The sequence below is a fragment of the Leguminivora glycinivorella genome, chromosome 7 (assembly GCF_023078275.1).
Source record: "Leguminivora glycinivorella isolate SPB_JAAS2020 chromosome 7, LegGlyc_1.1, whole genome shotgun sequence".
Lineage (NCBI taxonomy): Eukaryota > Metazoa > Arthropoda > Insecta > Lepidoptera > Tortricidae > Leguminivora > Leguminivora glycinivorella.
In genome coordinates, this window is record NC_062977.1 from 19492402 (window position 1) to 19511186 (window position 18785).

The following is an 18785-nucleotide window of genomic DNA, read 5'->3' on the forward strand; positions in this document are numbered from 1 at the left end:
ACCACATTACTTATATCGAGCTCCTTTTGACGTTTATTGTCTCAAAAGTTGAAATTAAAGACCCGAACCCCGTAGCCGAATGGCATTTCTACGACGCAACGAAAACGAAACGCCGCGAAAGGTAGTCTGGCTCTGTCACGCCAATGCGCAAGAGCGATAGAGATAGATATCTACGGGCGTTTCGTTTCGTGAGCGTTTGTGCCATTCGGCTACGCACGCTGTTCATGCGACATTGAAGTATATACCATTTTATTTATAATCGAACGATCTTTTATGATTTTAGCAATATATCACCACATTTGGTCAATGCAGTAGCGTAGTTTCTTGTCTATATTTCCTATTTTCATTTTCAGCCACAGCTCGCTTTCATCCAGGACTTTTCTGGGATTTTCTAATTGTTCCTGTGCGAAGGAAATAAAATCTTAATCAGCAATTCCCGTTTAGTTTGTACATTTGAATCACGTCTCCGATTTGGATAAAAATTGGTAGGCTGATAGAGTCCGTGATGCTGAGCAAGATCCACTAGGTTCCACTTTCCTTTTTTGTTACCAGATTTCTATATATTTTCGGTAACAAAAAAGGAAAGTTTCATACAATCAACCTAGGACATTTTGGGAAACCTAGTGGATCTTGCTCAGCATCATGGACTCTATCAGCCTACCAGTTTTTATCCAAATCGGAGAAGTGATCCAAATGTACAAACTTTACGGGAATTGCACTAATACACAAATCTTCGTAATAGATATTAGATAGCTGGGATAACAAAAACCATTACAGCTCGGCCACACATGCGCGTTTTGATAGCGTAGGCGGAGCGGTAGCGGAGCGTCAGCGGAGCGTAACGATAGCGGTGCGCCGGACGAACGCTGGCGTTGCGCCCAGCGAATAACGCAGGCGGGAACTAACGAGCGCGGATTGCGAGCGGAACGCCCGCCGGCGCACCGCTATCATTGCGCTCTGCTAACGCTACGCTATCAAAACGCTTTACGTGGCGGAGGCCTTTACGGGGCAGAGAAATACTTGTAGGAAATCCTCATTGGGGTAGGATCACATCTAGTAGAGTATAGTAATAATAGGTATAGTCAACCACTCTGAATCCTAGGCCACTAGAACCCTTTCACAGTAAAAGTCAAACTGGATTAAGGAGGAACTTATTAGGCATAGCAAATAAAGCACTGTGTCAATACGATACGGTTCTAGTAGAGTGGTCTAATTCTAATTGGTTGACTGTACTTAGTAGGTACCTATTAATACCTATGACTAAACCGATTTGGTGGAGGAAAAAAATGCCAACAAACTATTAGTGGCCGGTTCATACTTACAGGCGGGATAGGGTAAGGCGTCGGCATATCGCAGAACTGCCGTATGATAATGTCAGACATTCTTGACTTGACGCAGATGTCGTCCACCCAGCAGCCTTCTTGCATCTGCCCTGTGTGTAAATGGTAGAAGCGACCGATGCCGCTCTTTATGTTGTTCTCCCAATGTCCTTCATAGCGGTTGCCGTTTTCTGACAACAGAGTAACTTCAGGTAGATAAATTCAAAAGTTTGGATAAACTTTGAAGGACGTGGGTGTCTCATAATTTGCTTATTTATGTGGACTCTAGTCTGTACAGTCACCGGCATAAATATGTGATTATTTCTATACCTTGTCACATTAACGTCTTCTTTGAATTATCAAACGATTAAAAGCGACAAGGTACAGAAATTATCACTTATTAATGCCGGTAACTGTACCTACTGCATGAACTTCGTTACCTTTTTAGTAAGGGACCTATTATATTGGCGTGAATGACATCTTTTAATACATAATTATTAATTATGTAGTGCAATCAGTGGCGGTTAAACGATTAATCATCTTCGTTTCGGCCATCGCTTCGTCCCATACGTAATTACATACATATGATGTCGATTTCGTACGTTACATAAAATTGTAAGTCACACTTGCTTTTTGCCTTTATAGGTACCTACTACTTATTTTAGACGCTCTAATAAAGCGGATACAAGATTTTATGACTGATATGTAGGTACCTATAGAGAGAAATAGAACAAAAATCGTCGGTCAATCGACGCGACGCCTTTCGCTGTCTCACATCGGTTTCATATTAAACAGTAAGAATTCGTCGGTGTGTAGGTAACATAAGTGCTACGTCGACCTATCACTCTGCACCTCTAATCTACTACTAACTATCTCTCTACATATTTATCCAGTAGATATGTAATGTAATAGAATGCATACAACATTTATAAATATTTGCATGACTTTGTGACAAAACATGTAGCTCTTATACCTAAATTGAATATGCATGACCTTTTGTACCATGTTTTAGCAAATAAATGACTGATTCTGATTCTGTTAACTTCTCGTACCTTTACATATTTATCCAGTATCTAATCTAACGTTAACTAAAACTCACTTTGTACGAACATGCCCAACCCCTCTCTCAAGCTCTTATTCCAATACCCAACGTACAACGTCCCATCAGCGTACCACATCTTGCCGTACCCGTGTCTGTGCCCCTTCTTCCAATGCCCCAGGTACACGTCTCCGTTTTCGTAGTACCAGACGCCTATGCCCTCCGGCTTGCCGCGGACCCAGTCGCCACGGTAGTCAAGACGGAATGTGCCGGTGTCGAGGCGGTGGCTGAGTGTTCCAAATCCGTGCCTGTTTTTTCGGTCAATATATTATTATAGTTCTAAAAATCATGAATAGGTACACTACATTTTAAGGTTTATTTTTACGGGCATTTTCAGAATTTGGTACGATTAGCGTATTAATTTTTGTGACGACAATTAAGCATAAAATCTGTCTAAAAAATTACTTTTTTCACATTCTGAATGTATTATATCGCTTAAAGTTTATGTAATTAACACAAAAACAATATTTTTATAGAAATTTCATGCTTAATCATCACAAAACTGACAGTGAGTTAATTTTTGTTAACAACTTACGCTAATTGGGGGGTCCCAAATTCTGAAAATGCTCTTAGCCTCTTACACCTCTCCATAGTATTTAAAGTCTGTAAATACCTGAACAACACACGACAGCCACAAACTACTAAGAAGATACTACGTATCTTCTTACTGATGATGCATGAAGATACTGACGACAGCTAAAATATTCCCTAAGGGCCCCCACAGACGGGAGACAAAACTGTTTTGTCTCCGTCGCTCGGTCTATGGGCTAGTATGAAGGTGCGCACACACGAGGCGACGCAACTTTTCATACAAATACGAAAGTCGCCGAGCAACTTTGTCGCCCGTGTGCGCGCACCCTAAATTCGTAGCGGCTGTTAATGACCATCGGTATCGGCATCTCTTCTCAGGTAAGCATAATTATATTTTAGATACCGAACTAAGTACTCCAAAGGTGTAAAGCCACAAGAACGACATGTTACATACTCAATTACTCATTTGTACAAAACGTCATATAAGTAATCTACTCGTAATTTTTTACTGTATTAGGTAAGTAGTGTAAGTTCATACCTGAATCCTTTATACCAGTCTCCTTCGTAAAGTTTTCCAGTTATTGTAAAGAAAGAACCCTTTCCTGTAACATGCGTTTAAGTATTTAAATTCCCGGATGAAGATAATTACATAAATACCAACAATTAAATAATTAAAATAAGAAGCTACAAATCAATTCACCAAACCCTTAAATTGCAACAGGTTATGGGCCTTTTCTTAGGTTATGGGCCCTGCTGAAAGGTAATTTTTTCGTGATTTTCGTGAACGATGTGAAGATGAATAAAGTCGACGAATTCAAATAAGACCAGTTTCAGTTGCTGCCTGGATGTTGTCAACCTCACTGATAACATTTTGGATGCCTATTAAATAACTAACGCCACTGGTGAATTTACAACAAATTAAATACTCGTACCTACAAGTACACACGGTACACACCCCTAAGTTACATTTTTGACTGAATAATTTTATTATCTACAGTACCTTCTTTTAAATCTGATTTCCAGTCCCCTCTGTATACATCGAGTCTAGACGTAAATATTTGATGGTGTAAACCATTTTTTATCGCCTTCTTTTCGGCTGCTACTGAAAGAGGGGTAAAGTTTCGGGGGTGCCTATAAAATGGCATTATACAATCGAGTTTGAAAACATATATAAGTACCTACTAAAATAACAAATAATAAAATTATAAATAGCTCCGACAACTGATGACAATTTGTGACAGTATGATAGACTTTGACGTACCGTTATTAGAAACTTTTTTAAATATTTTTTTATTATTTACGAATTTTACAACTTAGTTATACTTCCGTGTTAACAACTTTTGCCAATCTTTTTCCCGCCAGGAGCGCGATTAAAATTTCCCATTTTGACATGGTTCCGATATAATCTTACTCAGATGGCAAAAACCTTACCCAACAAACGCGACTAATTAATTAGGTCATTTACTTATCAGTACGCTTTTTAGGAATGTACTTTCCTACGTGTATTTCTTCCTTAACAGCTGCAAGTTTCCGATGTTAGTTTTTGTAAATAATATCATACTTTTCGTTTCTGGGCATTTCTTTTTTTTTTTTTATTGTTTTAGGGAATTTTAGGTCAATTGTACTCAGAATCACGAGTACTTTCAATCTCACTAGGAGACAAAAAGTGTCCCAGAATTTCCATACATTTTTGTTACTTAGGAAAGTAACAAAAATGTATGGAAATTCTGGGACTACTTTTGTTACCCCATACAAAATGTACGGAAAATGGTAACAAAATAAGAAAAAAATCGTATGGGACAATTTTTTTAACTACTAGGATTGAAAAGGCTAGTAATTCTGAGTAGAAATAGCATATTTTTTCAAAAATATCACACTTCATAAAAGTGGCAAAAAAAAAAGAAGTGCTCTTCTGAATAAGGAGAACAAATAACAAGATCATTTCTTAACTAAGTATACATTTATTATACTATACTATACATCTACATTCAAGCAGTTCCGTGTGCCACTTTGATTCCGCGACTGAGCTTAACCAGCTGTTGATAGTGCTCCCTGAATCCCTGAAGAGCCAGCTCTTGCTGGCTCTTCATTAAGGAGTTTGAGGTTATGTACTTCTGGACGCAGTCGACGCAGCTGCTGTCTAGCTGGATGTCTTCTTCTGTGAGGCGATCGGGTTTGGTTAGTTGGATGGGTGTGGGCAGGATCTGAAATAGAGAGGCAATATTTTATAGCACCTTAATCTCTCGTATGTCGGAACTCTGATCTATGTTCTAATTCTAAGGTAATTCAACATGAATTAGAATTAAATACTTGCTGCACGGATCGATGTTCCAGCAAACGAGACTTTACGAGACGTTAAGAAAGTAAAATTAAGGGCCTTCACGAGCTTGCACCACGCCTTCCTATTCCTATATACTACATAAGGTAATAAAAAAATAAAAATAAAATAGCCTTTATTTCAGACGTTTTGTTACATTTCATTTTGTTGTTGACACTCATATATTATATTTCCTAGTTTTTGTCTGTATGCCTTTTGTAGGCAAAGGCCTCCCCTAACTCCTTCCACTACATAAGGTACAGCGGAGCAAATCTCGACTGGGGGGCCAATGTAACTGGTCCATTTTTTCCATGTTTTACAACGTTGGCATTATTAAACAGAGTGTCCACCGGTAAACATCATAGTGTAATAATGGAAAAAATGGATTAATTACAATTGCCCCCCAGTTGAGATTTGCCCCGCTGTACCTTACGTACAATACAAATCAGCAGAGTGTCCCACTTCAACCTTAGCCAATCAATGTACAAATCTTACTGCTCCCATTTCCAGTACATCTAACTTAGGACACATTATGCGCTCCAATAAGCATGACCTAGAGAAACTGATCATTGTGGGGCAAATGGATGGGAAGCGTGCTCAGGGTAGGGAGCCCTCGTGGGCGCATCATGATGGTCAGGTGCCGCGAAGAGGGCGGCATGCAGCGCGCAAGACACATGGCGCATGACCGCACGCTGTGGACACGCTGCATATATACTAATATAGTCGCGATCCTCAGCAACGAGGGACCGAGGAAGAAGATGCTGTGATAGTTGACTTCCTAACGAATCCACTACCTGTTGCACAAGTTTGGTAGCCACATGTCCATCAGCAATGTCGCCATGTATAGCCTGTCTCGTAGCGATTAGCAACGCGGCCTCTCGCACGGCGCCGGTCTGCAGCAGCTCCAGCATTAGGCTATCTATGCTCCGATGCCAGGTTAAGTAGAACACCAGAGGCCCGAAGTGGCGAGTAGACCTGAAACAAATGAACAGTTAGTCGGTAGTCCTACCTGATATCACTCTGTATACAAATTATTTATAAAAATAATGGTTGGAGCTTTTGCAAGTAAATAATAAATTTACTAGCAAAATTAGGTATTTGTAATAATGTTTAATGTTACAGAAGAGCTCTTCTGCTTCTACCATTAGAAGAGCATAAAAATTCAGTTATTATGTAACAGAAACAAATGTGAGTGTGCACAGGAAAACATTCCACTTTGTTGATTGCTATAAAGCCGCTTTTCAGTTTATTCATATAAAGATACAAGTAAATCTCGCCTTAATGGTAACTGACAAAGTAGAACTTTTTACTAAATGCACTCACAAATAAGTACTTCCTTAATAGTTTCTAGTTGGAAAAATAACCTCTCATTCCAACCCATATAAATGATTTCTGTGACTTAACTTAACCTTCTATGAAGATCTAATGAACCTACTCTCTTCCTGTCTCTTACCTATAAAAAAAAAACCGGCCAAGTGCGAGTCGGACTCGCCCACCGAGGGTTCCGTACAAACTTTCAATGGTTAAAATAATCATACTACTCATACTCATATTCATTTATTCATTCAACGCCATTTTACACGTCAAGATTTGATTTAAAAAAATAATATTCATACAACAATAATACTTAGAGAATAAATAGACAGAAGATTGAAATTACAAAAAGTTAGGCAATATTCACATAAAAAATGCACAAAAATATTTTTCTAATTAGGTAATAAAAAAATTGTCATAAGTGTAGAACGGGTGCTCGACCAGCCAATTTTTTAAGCGATAGGTACTTAAAGTTCGACACACTTAGGCGCTTCAACCACATATTGCGGCAATTTATTATAGACGGCAGGGTCCATCACATGTGTTAATTTGACCGTAAATTGGATTTCGCCAATTTACGGTCGATACCTACTAACTTTCCGGCATTTCGAATGTTGTACTTGGAACACATGTTGTTAGTTTTGTCACAGAATATATGGATAATAGTACAAGTACAGAAGGCTCACTCCTTTGATGTTCACAAAATGACGCCATTCTAAATTCTTACCTACATTAACAAACGGACCGCACGCGAGCAGCCAACATTGAATTTTTCCCCTCACTAGCTCGGAAACACGTGTTTTGTCCTTTAATACCAGCGGGTAAAAACGCATTTTATCCACTAGTGCTTTAAAATTGATAAAAGTAGGTGAATCTAGTAATAAAGATCATTTACCACCTGTGGAACTACTGGAAGCAGTGATAAAAGAAAATCTTGCAGTACAAAAGGCGGACTTATGCTTTAAGGCCCCGAGCCCTCCTTTGTATGCTCTTAAGGGTCTCAAGAAAACCCTATCCCAACTTATTTTAAATACTACGTTGATCTTTCTTTTATGCGGGGGCTTCGCCCCCCGAGCCCCCCCCTTTATTTACTCTAAACGGTCACAAGAAAACGCTTACCCAACTTATTTTAAATACTACGTTGATCTTTCTTTTTTGCGGGGGCTTCGCCCCCCGAGCCCCCCCCCCTTTATTTCCTCTGGAGGGTCACAAGAAAACCTTAACCCAACTTACTTTAAATACTACCAGGGTGTCCACTACTAAACCCAAAAAAAATTCCCTGACTTTTCCCTGACTTTCCATGACCATTTAAGAAAATTTCCCTGACCAAATTTTCATTCAACTATTACCACTTTTGCTTACAGTTGCAAAAAAACGGTTTTTTTACGTTTACCGTACGTCAAAAAGGAAAAACGGAATCCTTAAATATAGGATCACTCGTGCGTCTGTCTGTCCGTCTGTCACAGAATTTTTTTTTCTGAGTACGAAATATTAAAAATTTGCAAGGCAGTTCATACTTTTTAGGGTTCCGTAGTCAACTAGGAACCCTTATAGTTTCGCCATGTCTGTCTGTCCGTCCGTCCGTCCGTCCGCGGATAATCTCAGTAACCGTAAGCACTACAAAGCTGAAATTTGGTACCAATATGCATATCAATCACGCCAACAAAGTGCAAAAATAAAAAATAGAAAAAATGTTTTATTAGGGTACCCCCCATACATGTAAAGTGGGGGCTGATATTTTTTTTCATTCCAACCCCAACGTGTGATATATTGTTGGATAGGTATTTAAAAATGAATAAGGGTTTACTAACATCGTTTTTTGATAATATTTTCATTTTCGGAAATAATCGCTCCTAAAGGAAAAAAAAAGTGCGTCCCCCCCCCCTCTAACTTTTGAACCATTTGTTTAAAAAAAATGAAAAAAATCACAAAAGTAGAACTTTATAAAGACTTTCTAGGAAAATTGTTTTGAACTTGATAGGTTTAGTAGTAGTTTTTGAGAAAAATAAGGAAAACTACGGAACCCTACACTGAGCGTGGCCCGACACGCTCTTGGCCGGTTTTATACCTACGGTTTTTTTATCTTTATGTTAACTATCAAACTTTAATTTCTGATTTTATAAAACTAACATTAACGAAATCTGTAGTTGGTAGTTATCGCTATTTACTTTTGTCTATACCAGTGCCGGCCCGTGCACTCTATCAGGGTAGAGCGAATTTGAGTTTCGACGCCCTTGGGTAATCTACGGTAGAAAAAAACATCGCGAGCGCAGCGAGCGCGAAAATTTTTCCCCTTTTATACGTCCCTGGGGCTGATAGTAGTTATTATTTCCTTATTTATTTCTTTATTTATAAATCCTTAAAATTAACACTAACAGACAAGCTATACATGTTAATAGGAGGGTAGTTTTAGAGACTCATACAATAGGATACACACTTAAGGTCTTATGATTGATTCATAATCAGTAGCTAATGGAACTTGGAGTCGTATTAGCTTCCAGGTATCGGCTACTAATCGAAAGGAATTGCGATTCCGTGCTGTAAAACATGTCCAGATTGCTATCACTGTACATAACATAGGAAATTTCCAAAAAAATCTCAATTTTCATGGAACTTTCACGAAAAATAAAGGGAATTAAAATCGATGAAATGGAAAATACTAAACGCGAGCGAAGCGAGCGCGAAATTTTTTCTTTGTTGTCAGCGTCGGGATGCCCATTTAGGTGTTTTGCCACTACATGCCTTTAGGTTTCCAAGTGTTTTGATGTTCTCTCATCGTCACGCTTAACGCTTATTATCCCCCTATGCTCCTTTGACTCATACAAAATTGCGCCTCTATGCCCTCTATGTGACGTTATGCGCCATTGGCTTTATGAGGAACTCCGCTTTGGATTGTCGGATAGATACTTAGAATTTGGACAGCGACGTAACTTTGTCTTTGTCGTTTTCACATCGCCCTAGCAAAAGCAAATTATGAATGTTGTATATGGTGACATTGTGGTGCAAGGTGCAACTTTCCAGTTAATCTGAATCACAATAACTGAATTTATTCCCGAACCCCTTCGCCATTTTGGAATGTGTGGGTAGGGCACGCAATGTAAAAAAAAATCTGGATTTTTCCGCATTTACGATTTTGGGCCGGATAAATTAAGGTCAGCTAGAGCATGAAGATATCTCTGACATCTCTCATTAGCAATCACATCTCTCATTAGAGGTCAGGTACTATACTTGTAATGAAAAGTCTAAAGTGACAATTTTAAGTTGCCTTAAAATCACTACCGGGAATCGATCTTTGCTGTCATGGATGTGGTCAACCAAAGAAATCATATTATTTTTTAAATACTTTTTGATTTTTTTTCTTGGTGCTAAGTTTTTCCCTGACCTCCAAATCATTTCCCTGACTTTCCCTGACTTTCCATGACCACTATGAGCTTCCCTGACTTTTCCCTGACTTTCCAGAAAGTGGACACCCTGACTACGTTGATCTGTCTTTTTTGTGGGGGGCTTCGATCGCCCCTGAGCCCCCCTTTATTTGCTCTTAAGGGTCTCAAGAAAACCCTATCCCAACTTATTTTAAATACTACTTTGATCTTTTTAGTAGTTCCAGTTCATATCTTCCGGCTCCATCATCAGACCTTGAAACCTAATCGTAGTCAAAGTTCATTACAAGACTTTTCTAAGAAACCCAAAAACTACTATGATACGATGTTCTATCATGTAGTTCCAGTTCATATCTTCCGGCTCCATCATCAGTTTGTAATGTTTATATATTGTACATTTTGTACTCTGTTACTATTATATAAGTGTACTATAAGTGTATAGTTGTAATGAATTCCACAGTGCTTTAGTTTACCTGTTATGCTGTGTAATTTTTGGATATTAAATAAAATAAAATAAAATAAAAAATCAGACCTTGAAACCTAATCGTAGTCAAAGTTCATTACAAGACTTTTCTAAGAAACGCAAAAACAGCTATGATACGATGTTACATCATGTAGTTCCAGTTCATATCTTCCGGCTCCATCATCAGATCAGTTCAACAGTACCATATTATTGTACTGTCATCAGAACTACATACAGCTGCCAATTATCATTACGCTACGATCCTTGGAAGATGGTTAAATTAGCCTCCGTAGATTCCATTACATAGTTAGTTACATACACGACGACCTAATAAAAGCGTGTTAATATTAATATTAGCGCCATCTAGCTGAGCCCTTCTTCTGTGTGGTACTGAGGTAAGTACGTTTTATTCTTAGACTTTATCTGTCTATACGGAGTTATATATGTCTTTGACTAGAAGTATAGGTACTCTAATGAGTATTATTGTATTTAGCGCCGTCTCTCGGCAAAATTTACTAAGTAATTTACGCGACTTGAGACTTGTGCGAACCTTTAGGCATGGAAAGTCACATGAAAAGTTGTCGAAACTAATAATAGATGGCGCTGCATTTAAATTTCTTGACTGATAACTCTAATACTAAATTGAATATACTCTAAGGTAGAGCAGAGTCTAATACCTCCGCTTTACAAAAGACCGCAATCAAGTAGCACTAGACTTTACTCATTGTTGTGTTCCTGCCGGTGAGTAAGGCAGCCAGAGCTCAACGAGGGTCGGTACTCCTTCCTTCCTTCCCCCTCCTTCCTTCAGTCGTCGGCACCCAGGCCCCTTCTAAGTACAGGTTTGTACAAGTTTCTAATGAGTCGAGTCGGCAACGCACATGTGCCACTCCTTGAGTGGCAGGCGTCCATATGTAACAGTCACCGCTTTCCATCAGACGGACCGTATGCATGTTTGCCACCTACGTGGTACAAAAAAAAACTCTCGACGAATTCACCTTAAACATTAAAAACTAAATCAAAATCGATTGATTCGTTCGGGAGCTATGATGCCAGACAGACATGTCAAGCGTCAAACCTATTATTATTATAATATTTTTGCGTTGGTGGTTAAAAACAAGAAACCTCCTTCAAAACTATAATAAAACACTACTTTCTATGAAAATCGGTAAAGTGCGAGTCGGATTTCGACATTTCCATACAAAAAGGTCATGAGCGCCTGACTACACTAGATTTGTACTTTAAAGATTTTGCGTATATTTTGGAAACTATAAGAGATAGAGCAAATAGACTTCAGATTTTGGTTGTCGGTGGCACAATTTTTTTGTTTTCGTATATATACACCATTTTTTGGACCTATTAGGGCAATATTATGGTCAGTGCAGTTCTAAACAGTCGTAAGCGCCTCTTTTTTAGTAGGAACTTAAGTCATTTTGGCAAATGCTTAAAATTTTTAACAATTTCTAAACAGAAATGAATTTCTTTCTACCTGTCCATGGCGCTCACAAAATTTCAAAACATTTAGTAAGTACTTGCAGCGGCAGTGAGTGAAAAATCTCAATTTGAGTTTTTTTCTCTTAAGTCCGACTTACGCTTGACTGTAGATTTCTAATAGGTTTTCCTGTAATCTACAGGTAGAGGGCTATCTCGTGTATTTTTTTGAAAATTTTCCGCTAAGTAGTTTCGGAGATAAGGGGGGGGGAATGGTAATTTTTTGCTTATTTTCTTAAATTACTTCTAAATTACCAAAATAAAAACTATAAAAAAAATATAGATTAGATTAGATTAGATTAGATATATTTATTTCACAACATGATTACAGTACAAATTACATTTATGTCAATTTATAAGAATCTATATTGTGATCGTCAAAAAAGTAAAAGAAAATGGTATCAATATAATTAAAATAAGTTAAATTTGCAGAATATGAAATGATCACCAAAAAAGGATCGTCAAGTAATATGAATAAAAATATTTAAACACAACAATGTCAGAATAACAATAGGATAGTGAGAATAATAAATTATACAGTTATGTCAAAAAAATCACTTATTGAATACAGTGGGTTATCCAGTAAAAAGTTTCTTAATCGACGTTTGAATGTTTCATCCGATGTCTCTAACCTTATTTCTGCCGGTAATCGCTCATAATAAGTCGGGCCGATGACACGCGGATTCTTTGTTGCAAGTGCCATGCGACGTGGAACTGTTCTTAGTCGACCTGTAGTTCTAATGTTTATACCGGATACCTCAACGCGTTTAAACGAGGATAAGTTATTCCTAACATACATTATAACTTCATATAAATATATTGAATAATGAGTCATTATTTTGTGCGTCACAAACAGGCCCCTGCACGAGTGTCTAGGCTTCACACCCGCCAGTGTTCGTATGGCCTGTTTTTGCATAATGAATACTCGATTGGCATCCGTTGAGTTTCCCCAAATGAGTATTCCGTACGTCATTAGCGAGTGGAAGTGAGCATAGTAAACCGATTTTAATGAAACATGCGAAATAAGGGGTTTCAACTTCCTCAACGCAAAGACTGCACTACTCAATCTTTTGCATAGCTGGTCAACATGGCACTTCCAGTTTAGATTCGAATCCAACACAAAGCCTAGGAACTTCGCTTCACTGCACATTGGCATGGGGCAGTTTACTACAGATGGGGATACAGTAGTTGTTCGCCCTGAGAATAGCATTACGTTGGATTTGTTGACGTTAAGGAGTAACCCATTTGCAGCAAACCACTGTCCCAACTGACTACATGCCTTGTTGATGTACTCACCAAGCTGTTCGTATGTTTCCGCGCTGATTACGACCGTAGTGTCATCTGCAAATAGTACTGACAGCCCGGCGGTAATGGCAGATGGGAGATCATTGACGTACGCCAAAAACAGAGTATTTCCAAGGGCAGATCCTTGGGGAATTCCTAATTTGACTTGGCCAATGTCAGACTGGAACCGCTGGCCATTTGAGGACAGTTTAACCTGTTGTCTTCGATCTAGCAAAAAAGAAGCAATCAAGCGATGTGCCTCATCTTTTATTCCGTAACATTTTAACTTATTTAACAGCATTGTGTGGCTTATTACGTCAAAAGCTTTTGATAGGTCACACATAATACCGGCCATTTTTTGTCGCCTGTCTAAACCCGTTATAATAAAATCTACAATTTTGTGAGCTGCAGCGGTTGTTGACATATTTCGTCTATAAGCGTACTGGTGTGGAGTAAGTAGACTATTACGTTCCAGGTATGACATCAATGTTGATGATAAAATAGACTCCACAATTTTCGAAATGGTAGGTACTATGGTGATCGGCCTGTAGTTATTGACATCCGTTTTTTCTCCTTTCCCTTTGTATACCGGGCATACCCTTGTACGCTTTAATACGTCAGGGTAGACGCCAGTTTGAAACATCGTGTTTATCAACACAACCAACACATCAGAAATAACCGGCCAGATACATATGATTATATTTAACGATATGTCGTAAGTATCTACTGTGTCGCGCGTCTTTAGCATTGATTGTATTGTCGTGTACAAAAGTTCAGATGAGACAATGGGGAGATGAAATGTAGGCAGGGTTGGGCAAAATACTGGCCAATAGTATTTCAAATACAAAATACTAATTACATTTGGAAATGTATTTCAAATATAAAATACTAAATACTTTGGTGACGGGTATTTCAAATACAAAATACAAAATATAGTGTTTAAAAAAATGTATTTCAAATACCAAATACAAAATATAGCGTTATAAAATACAAAATACTTTTCACCACACCAACTGGTAAAGGTTTACGGATGAGAAAGTTGTACGATTTTGCAGTTCAAAAGTAAATTCATATATATTAAATATTAACTTGATATCTTTTTTTTAGAATACTTACTGTTTATTAAACTTGATATCCAGGATGTCATATCCTAAGTTAGATGGTATTCATGTTATGATTTGATATCACGGTTAATAAAAAATATTTCATTTATTAGGTAAATTCTACCAGCAAGTTTAAGACATCAAGTTAAAATTTGTATGAAATTGCAATGTTGCTATATGTTTTCGAAGAACAAAGAGAGTCTTTAAGAGTTGGTGTAGTGAAAAAAAAAACATTCAAACTCTATGGAAAAACAATATCAACGCGCCAAGATAACAAGGTCTACTTATGAAATTAAAGGACAATACTTATAGGTAGGCATGCGCAGAATTTAACAATAAACTTAAACGTTTCTTTCAATGTCACCCCTTCTATTTAATCAGTGAATTTACTGATAAAATGAAAAATAATGTTCATACTTCTTATATGAATATCAATATACTTTATTTTATAAGCTTAATTTTAACACGTTGCAAGACTAGGTTTAGCAATGACCTGTGATTGGGCATTTTCAAAAATTGGGACCCAAAATTAGTGAAAAATGTTAACAAAAATTAACTCGACGTCAGTTTTGTGACGACAATTTTATTAAGCTTGAAATTTCAAAAAAAAAATTGCTTTTCTGTTAATTACATAAACTAAAGGAATAATCTACATTTAGAACATGAAAAAAGTTGGTTTTTAGACAAATTTTATTCTTAATTGTTGTCACAAAACTGACATGGAGTTAATTTTTATTAACAAATGTCACTAATTTTGGGTCCCAATTTCTGAAAATGCCCAATAAACGAAACTTGAAAAGCTTGAAACTTGGTTTTTATGAATTGAATAAAGAATTCCCTTTCATAAAAACCAAATTCCTAAAAGTATTGTCCGATAAGTTCCGTCTAGTTGGCGAGTGAATGTATCCAGAGTAGTGGCCTCGAGGCCCTCTGGCACAGACATTAGCTGAGCCACCTACCTTTTCAATTAGTTTGTAAGCATGCCTGTGTACGTTTATAATGTACCTGTGTTCAAACTTTTGAATAAACGTCTTTATTATTATTATTATAGTAAGAAAAATGTCATGACCGCGAAATCAACTATCAAAGTGATGTGACACTTGACAGTGTTGCCGTTTTTAATATATCACAGTCTCCTAAAGGGACTATCGGACTATCACACAGTTAAAAACTATTCAGAAATGTATTTTATGCAAATGTATTTTACAGCCTTGAGTATTTCAAATACAAAATACTAAATACATGTGTCTAGGTATTTTAAATATCAAATACAAAATACTTAACCAAGCAGTATTTGCAATACAAATACAAAATACGTATTTGTATTTTAAACGAGTATTTCAAATACATGTATTTGAAATACTGCCCAACCCTGAATGTAGGTATGTCTGTACCACTAAGATGTTTGTTTAGGTACTGTGCTGATAAGGACTCATCGCTTTGAACCACAGACTTGGACGCTATATTTGAGATGCTTATAAAATGCTCTTTCATTTGATATGTAACACAATATAGTTCTAATAACTTTGATTTTTAATTGTCAATTTTACCCCCCAAAAGTGGCCCCTATGATTAAATTTCGTTTAATTTCATTTAATTATATTACATGTCCGTCTTTGGGCCACTTGTTTACATACGTGTGCCAAATTTCAAGTAAATCGGTCCAGTAGTTTCGGAGAAATCGGCTGTGACAGAGGGACAGACAGACACGCGAGTGATCCTATAAGGGTTCCGTTTTTCCTCTTTGAGGTACGGAACCCTAAAAAAGAATAGACTAAGAAATTTCAGACTATCTAAGTATTTTAGAAAAATAACTCACCTCAACAACTCATATCTGCTCTTAGCATCCACATGCTGGTAAGTAAGACTGGTGACCCGTTGGTAAGACGGCTCGTCCGGCTCGTACTGTATGCACGCTCGGTCCAGGATGAATTCATACTGTTCTCTGTCAAGGACGCTGTTGAACTTGTCCTCGTCCGTGAACATGAGAGGCTCCCTTATGGATCGGCCGTTAATGGGGAAGTATATCTGGAAATTTTATGAACAGACTTGGTGACATATGATAAAGAGATAACAGTAATCAAGTATGTAGTAGTATGGACATTTTCAACTTGTTTTAAATTAAACTACAAAAAGAGCCTAAAGATTATTAAATTGTTATGGCTTATTTCATTACCTGGTTCAACCTTTTTCTGATGTCATGGTCACAACTTTGAAGAGTGCCATCAGGTAATCTGAAAGCAAAAGCAAAGGTATGAATAAAAAATCGGCTGTGACAGACGGACAGACAGATGACACGAGTGATCCTATAAGGGTTCCTTTTTTCCTTTTTGAGGTACGGAAACCCTAAAAATTAAGCAAATTGAAATAATTTAAGGATAAAAGTTAAGTTAGCTAAACGCTGGTAGCCTAGCGGTAAGTACGTGCAACTTTCATTCCGGAGTCCAATGAGTTTTTCGGAACTTATGTGTGAAATGTCATTTGATATTTGCCAGTCGCTTTTCGGTGAAGGAAAACATCATGAGGAAACCGGACTAATTCCAGTAAGGTCTAGTTTACCCTTTGGGTTGGAAGGTCAGATGGCAGTCGCTTTTGCAAAAACTAGTGCCTACGCCAAATCTTGGGATTAGTTGTGAAAGCGGACCCTAAGCTCTCACGAGCACCGCCGGGTTAACTCAAGGAGGATGATCATGATGATGATAAAACTTAAGCTAAAGTGATAAATGTTGAAATTGGTATTTGTGTTGATCATTCCTACTTACAACATGATACACTCACCGTTCCACAATAATTCTGTGTTCATTTGCAACACCAAAACTGATATCTGTGAATATGTATTTGGATGTGTCATAGCCAATTAAAGCAGGATCCTGTGATAGAACATCTTGGATGTGTTGTTGTATCTGAAAGTGGTTTAAAGGATTATATTAAGTCACAGATGAACCTAAGAGTATTTCTTTCTAATCTTCTTTACATCCTGTTACCCTCTGCATTTACTTCGGTCTTGGGCAGTTTGGGCAACCTCCTCCCACTAGTGTTGTGAATTTAAGTTTTGAGGCGTAAACTACAAAACTCGAGTCGCAACTTCTGAGTCTTAAAGCCTCGACCATATAAGCCTCAACCTTATAAGTTTGCGTTCCTGCTTACGAGCACAGAATCCTCGAGTCTTTAGTCCTCAAGCTTTAAAGACTCCTAAGCTTTGAAGGTTTAAGTCTATAAGGTTTGTAGCATTTAAGTCTTAAGAGGTTTTAATAAACTAGATCCTAAGGTCAACAGAAGTAAAAAAACAGGCCAAGTGCGAGTCGGACTCGCCCACTGAGAGCTCCGTACTTTTTAGTATCCTGAGATACAGCGTGGTGACGTGACCGGGCGGACGAATATCTGAGTCTTAGTAATAGACGTACGTTTTTACCCATTGTGTACGGAACCCTAAAATCTACCAAACCGACACGTCAAATTAAGGGTTAAAAATAAATACTATCTGCCTATAAAGCTCGTTGTTTGAGCTCTTAAAGCTTGACACAGGCCTTCGAGGTTTAGGGGGCTTGAGCTCTCTATGAAGCCCGAGTCTTAAAGACTCACTCTTAAGAGCTCATAAAAAGCTTGAGTCGTTAAGGTTCTGAACCGTTTCTGAGCTAAAACCTTTAACGCTTGAGTCTTTAAAGCGTGAACCTTTAGGGTTTGCAAGTCTTTAAGGTTTAAAAGTCTTCAAGACTAGTCTTATAACAACACTACCTCCCACCCCATGCCTAGCACCCTGAGCTCCTGCTGAACTGAACGACGCCAGGTCGATTTAGGGCGGCATGGTTTCCTTTTTTAATAGTTGTAACAAAAATGGTTGGGTACCTTAACAACAGGAGGCATCTGTAGAAGTTGGTCGGCTCTCTCATTTGCTTTAGCGACCTCTTGTTCTAACTCCTCGGACGTTAAGAATTTATATTTGGGAGTGCGAAGCACGGGTAATCCACTGTTGGTTCTTTTGCGGAAAACTTTTGCCAAGTCCGGCCTTGTTAGCCTTTTCAGTAAAACTTGAATGTCAGGGGAGAAGAACTTCGGCGCAGGATCTTTATCGCCATCTACAAAAACGCAAAACATTAAATATTGCAGTTTATAATACTTTAACGTAATTGTTGGTTAACGTCTATTACCGTATAATGATGGCACGAAACTTAATTTCCTTGAATAAATGAGGAACTGAACGTCGCTGTTCTTTAATATTACATTTTTAACACTGGATTGTGCAAATTTCTTAAATAATATAGACATTTTAATAACAAACAATCCACAAGACCCCCAATCCTAACCTAACTTTTGTTTTTTTTTTTAATTCCGAGATATATTTTGACGTTTATCGTTAGAGATGGACTACGAAGAAAAAAACCGGTAAACGTATTAAACGTGGCAATATTTTTTGGGTTTTGTAATAGAAAACAGGCTAACTGTTATTTTACTCTAGCAACATTTTTGATTAGTTGTCTGTCTTAGCT

General features: G+C 37.7%; 2 protein-coding genes across 2 annotated transcripts; both read right to left on the bottom strand.

Moving 5' to 3' along the window:
* Positions 1 to 232: 232 nt before the first annotated feature.
* LOC125228214 (MORN repeat-containing protein 3-like) lies at positions 233 to 4151 on the bottom strand. The gene is made up of 5 exons (XM_048132694.1): positions 3950 to 4151; positions 3488 to 3551; positions 2419 to 2666; positions 1323 to 1510; positions 233 to 401 (listed from the first exon to the last, which is right to left on the bottom strand). Exons 1-5 carry the CDS (start codon positions 4092 to 4094, stop codon positions 291 to 293), a joined length of 756 nt encoding a protein of 251 aa, XP_047988651.1. The 5' UTR covers positions 4095 to 4151; the 3' UTR covers positions 233 to 290.
* Positions 4152 to 4896: 745 nt separating this feature from the next.
* Positions 4897 to 18625, bottom strand: LOC125228306 (28S ribosomal protein S22, mitochondrial). The gene is made up of 7 exons (XM_048132813.1): positions 18447 to 18625; positions 18145 to 18374; positions 17077 to 17201; positions 16475 to 16532; positions 16118 to 16326; positions 6061 to 6241; positions 4897 to 5153 (listed from the first exon to the last, which is right to left on the bottom strand). The coding sequence occupies exons 1-7, from the start codon at positions 18562 to 18564 to the stop codon at positions 4938 to 4940; spliced, it is 1137 nt and encodes a 378-aa protein (XP_047988770.1). The 5' UTR covers positions 18565 to 18625; the 3' UTR covers positions 4897 to 4937.
* Positions 18626 to 18785: the final 160 nt, after the last annotated feature.

What these genes read in the sequence shown, in the direction of transcription:
- LOC125228214 (XM_048132694.1), bottom strand. Translation starts at nt 4,094, where the DNA reads ATGCCATTTTATAGGCACCCCCGAAACTTTACCCCTCTTTCAGTAGCA. An exon ending in GAAATCAGATTTAAAAGAAG is followed by an intron (nt 3,552 to 3,949) that starts GTACTGTAGATA and finishes CGCATGTTACAG; the next exon opens with GAAAGGGTTCTTTCTTTACA. An exon ending in GTTGGGCATGTTCGTACAAA is followed by an intron (nt 1,511 to 2,418) that starts GTGAGTTTTAGT and finishes CTCTGTTGTCAG; the next exon opens with AAAACGGCAACCGCTATGAA.
- LOC125228306 (XM_048132813.1), bottom strand. Translation starts at nt 18,564, where the DNA reads ATGTCTATATTATTTAAGAAATTTGCACAATCCAGTGTTAAAAATGTA. An exon ending in AGCAGATATGAGTTGTTGAG is followed by an intron (nt 6,242 to 16,117) that starts GTGAGTTATTTT and finishes CATTTGTTTCAG; the next exon opens with GTCTACTCGCCACTTCGGGC. An exon ending in CTACCAAACTTGTGCAACAG is followed by an intron (nt 5,154 to 6,060) that starts GTAGTGGATTCG and finishes TCTCTATTTCAG; the next exon opens with ATCCTGCCCACACCCATCCA.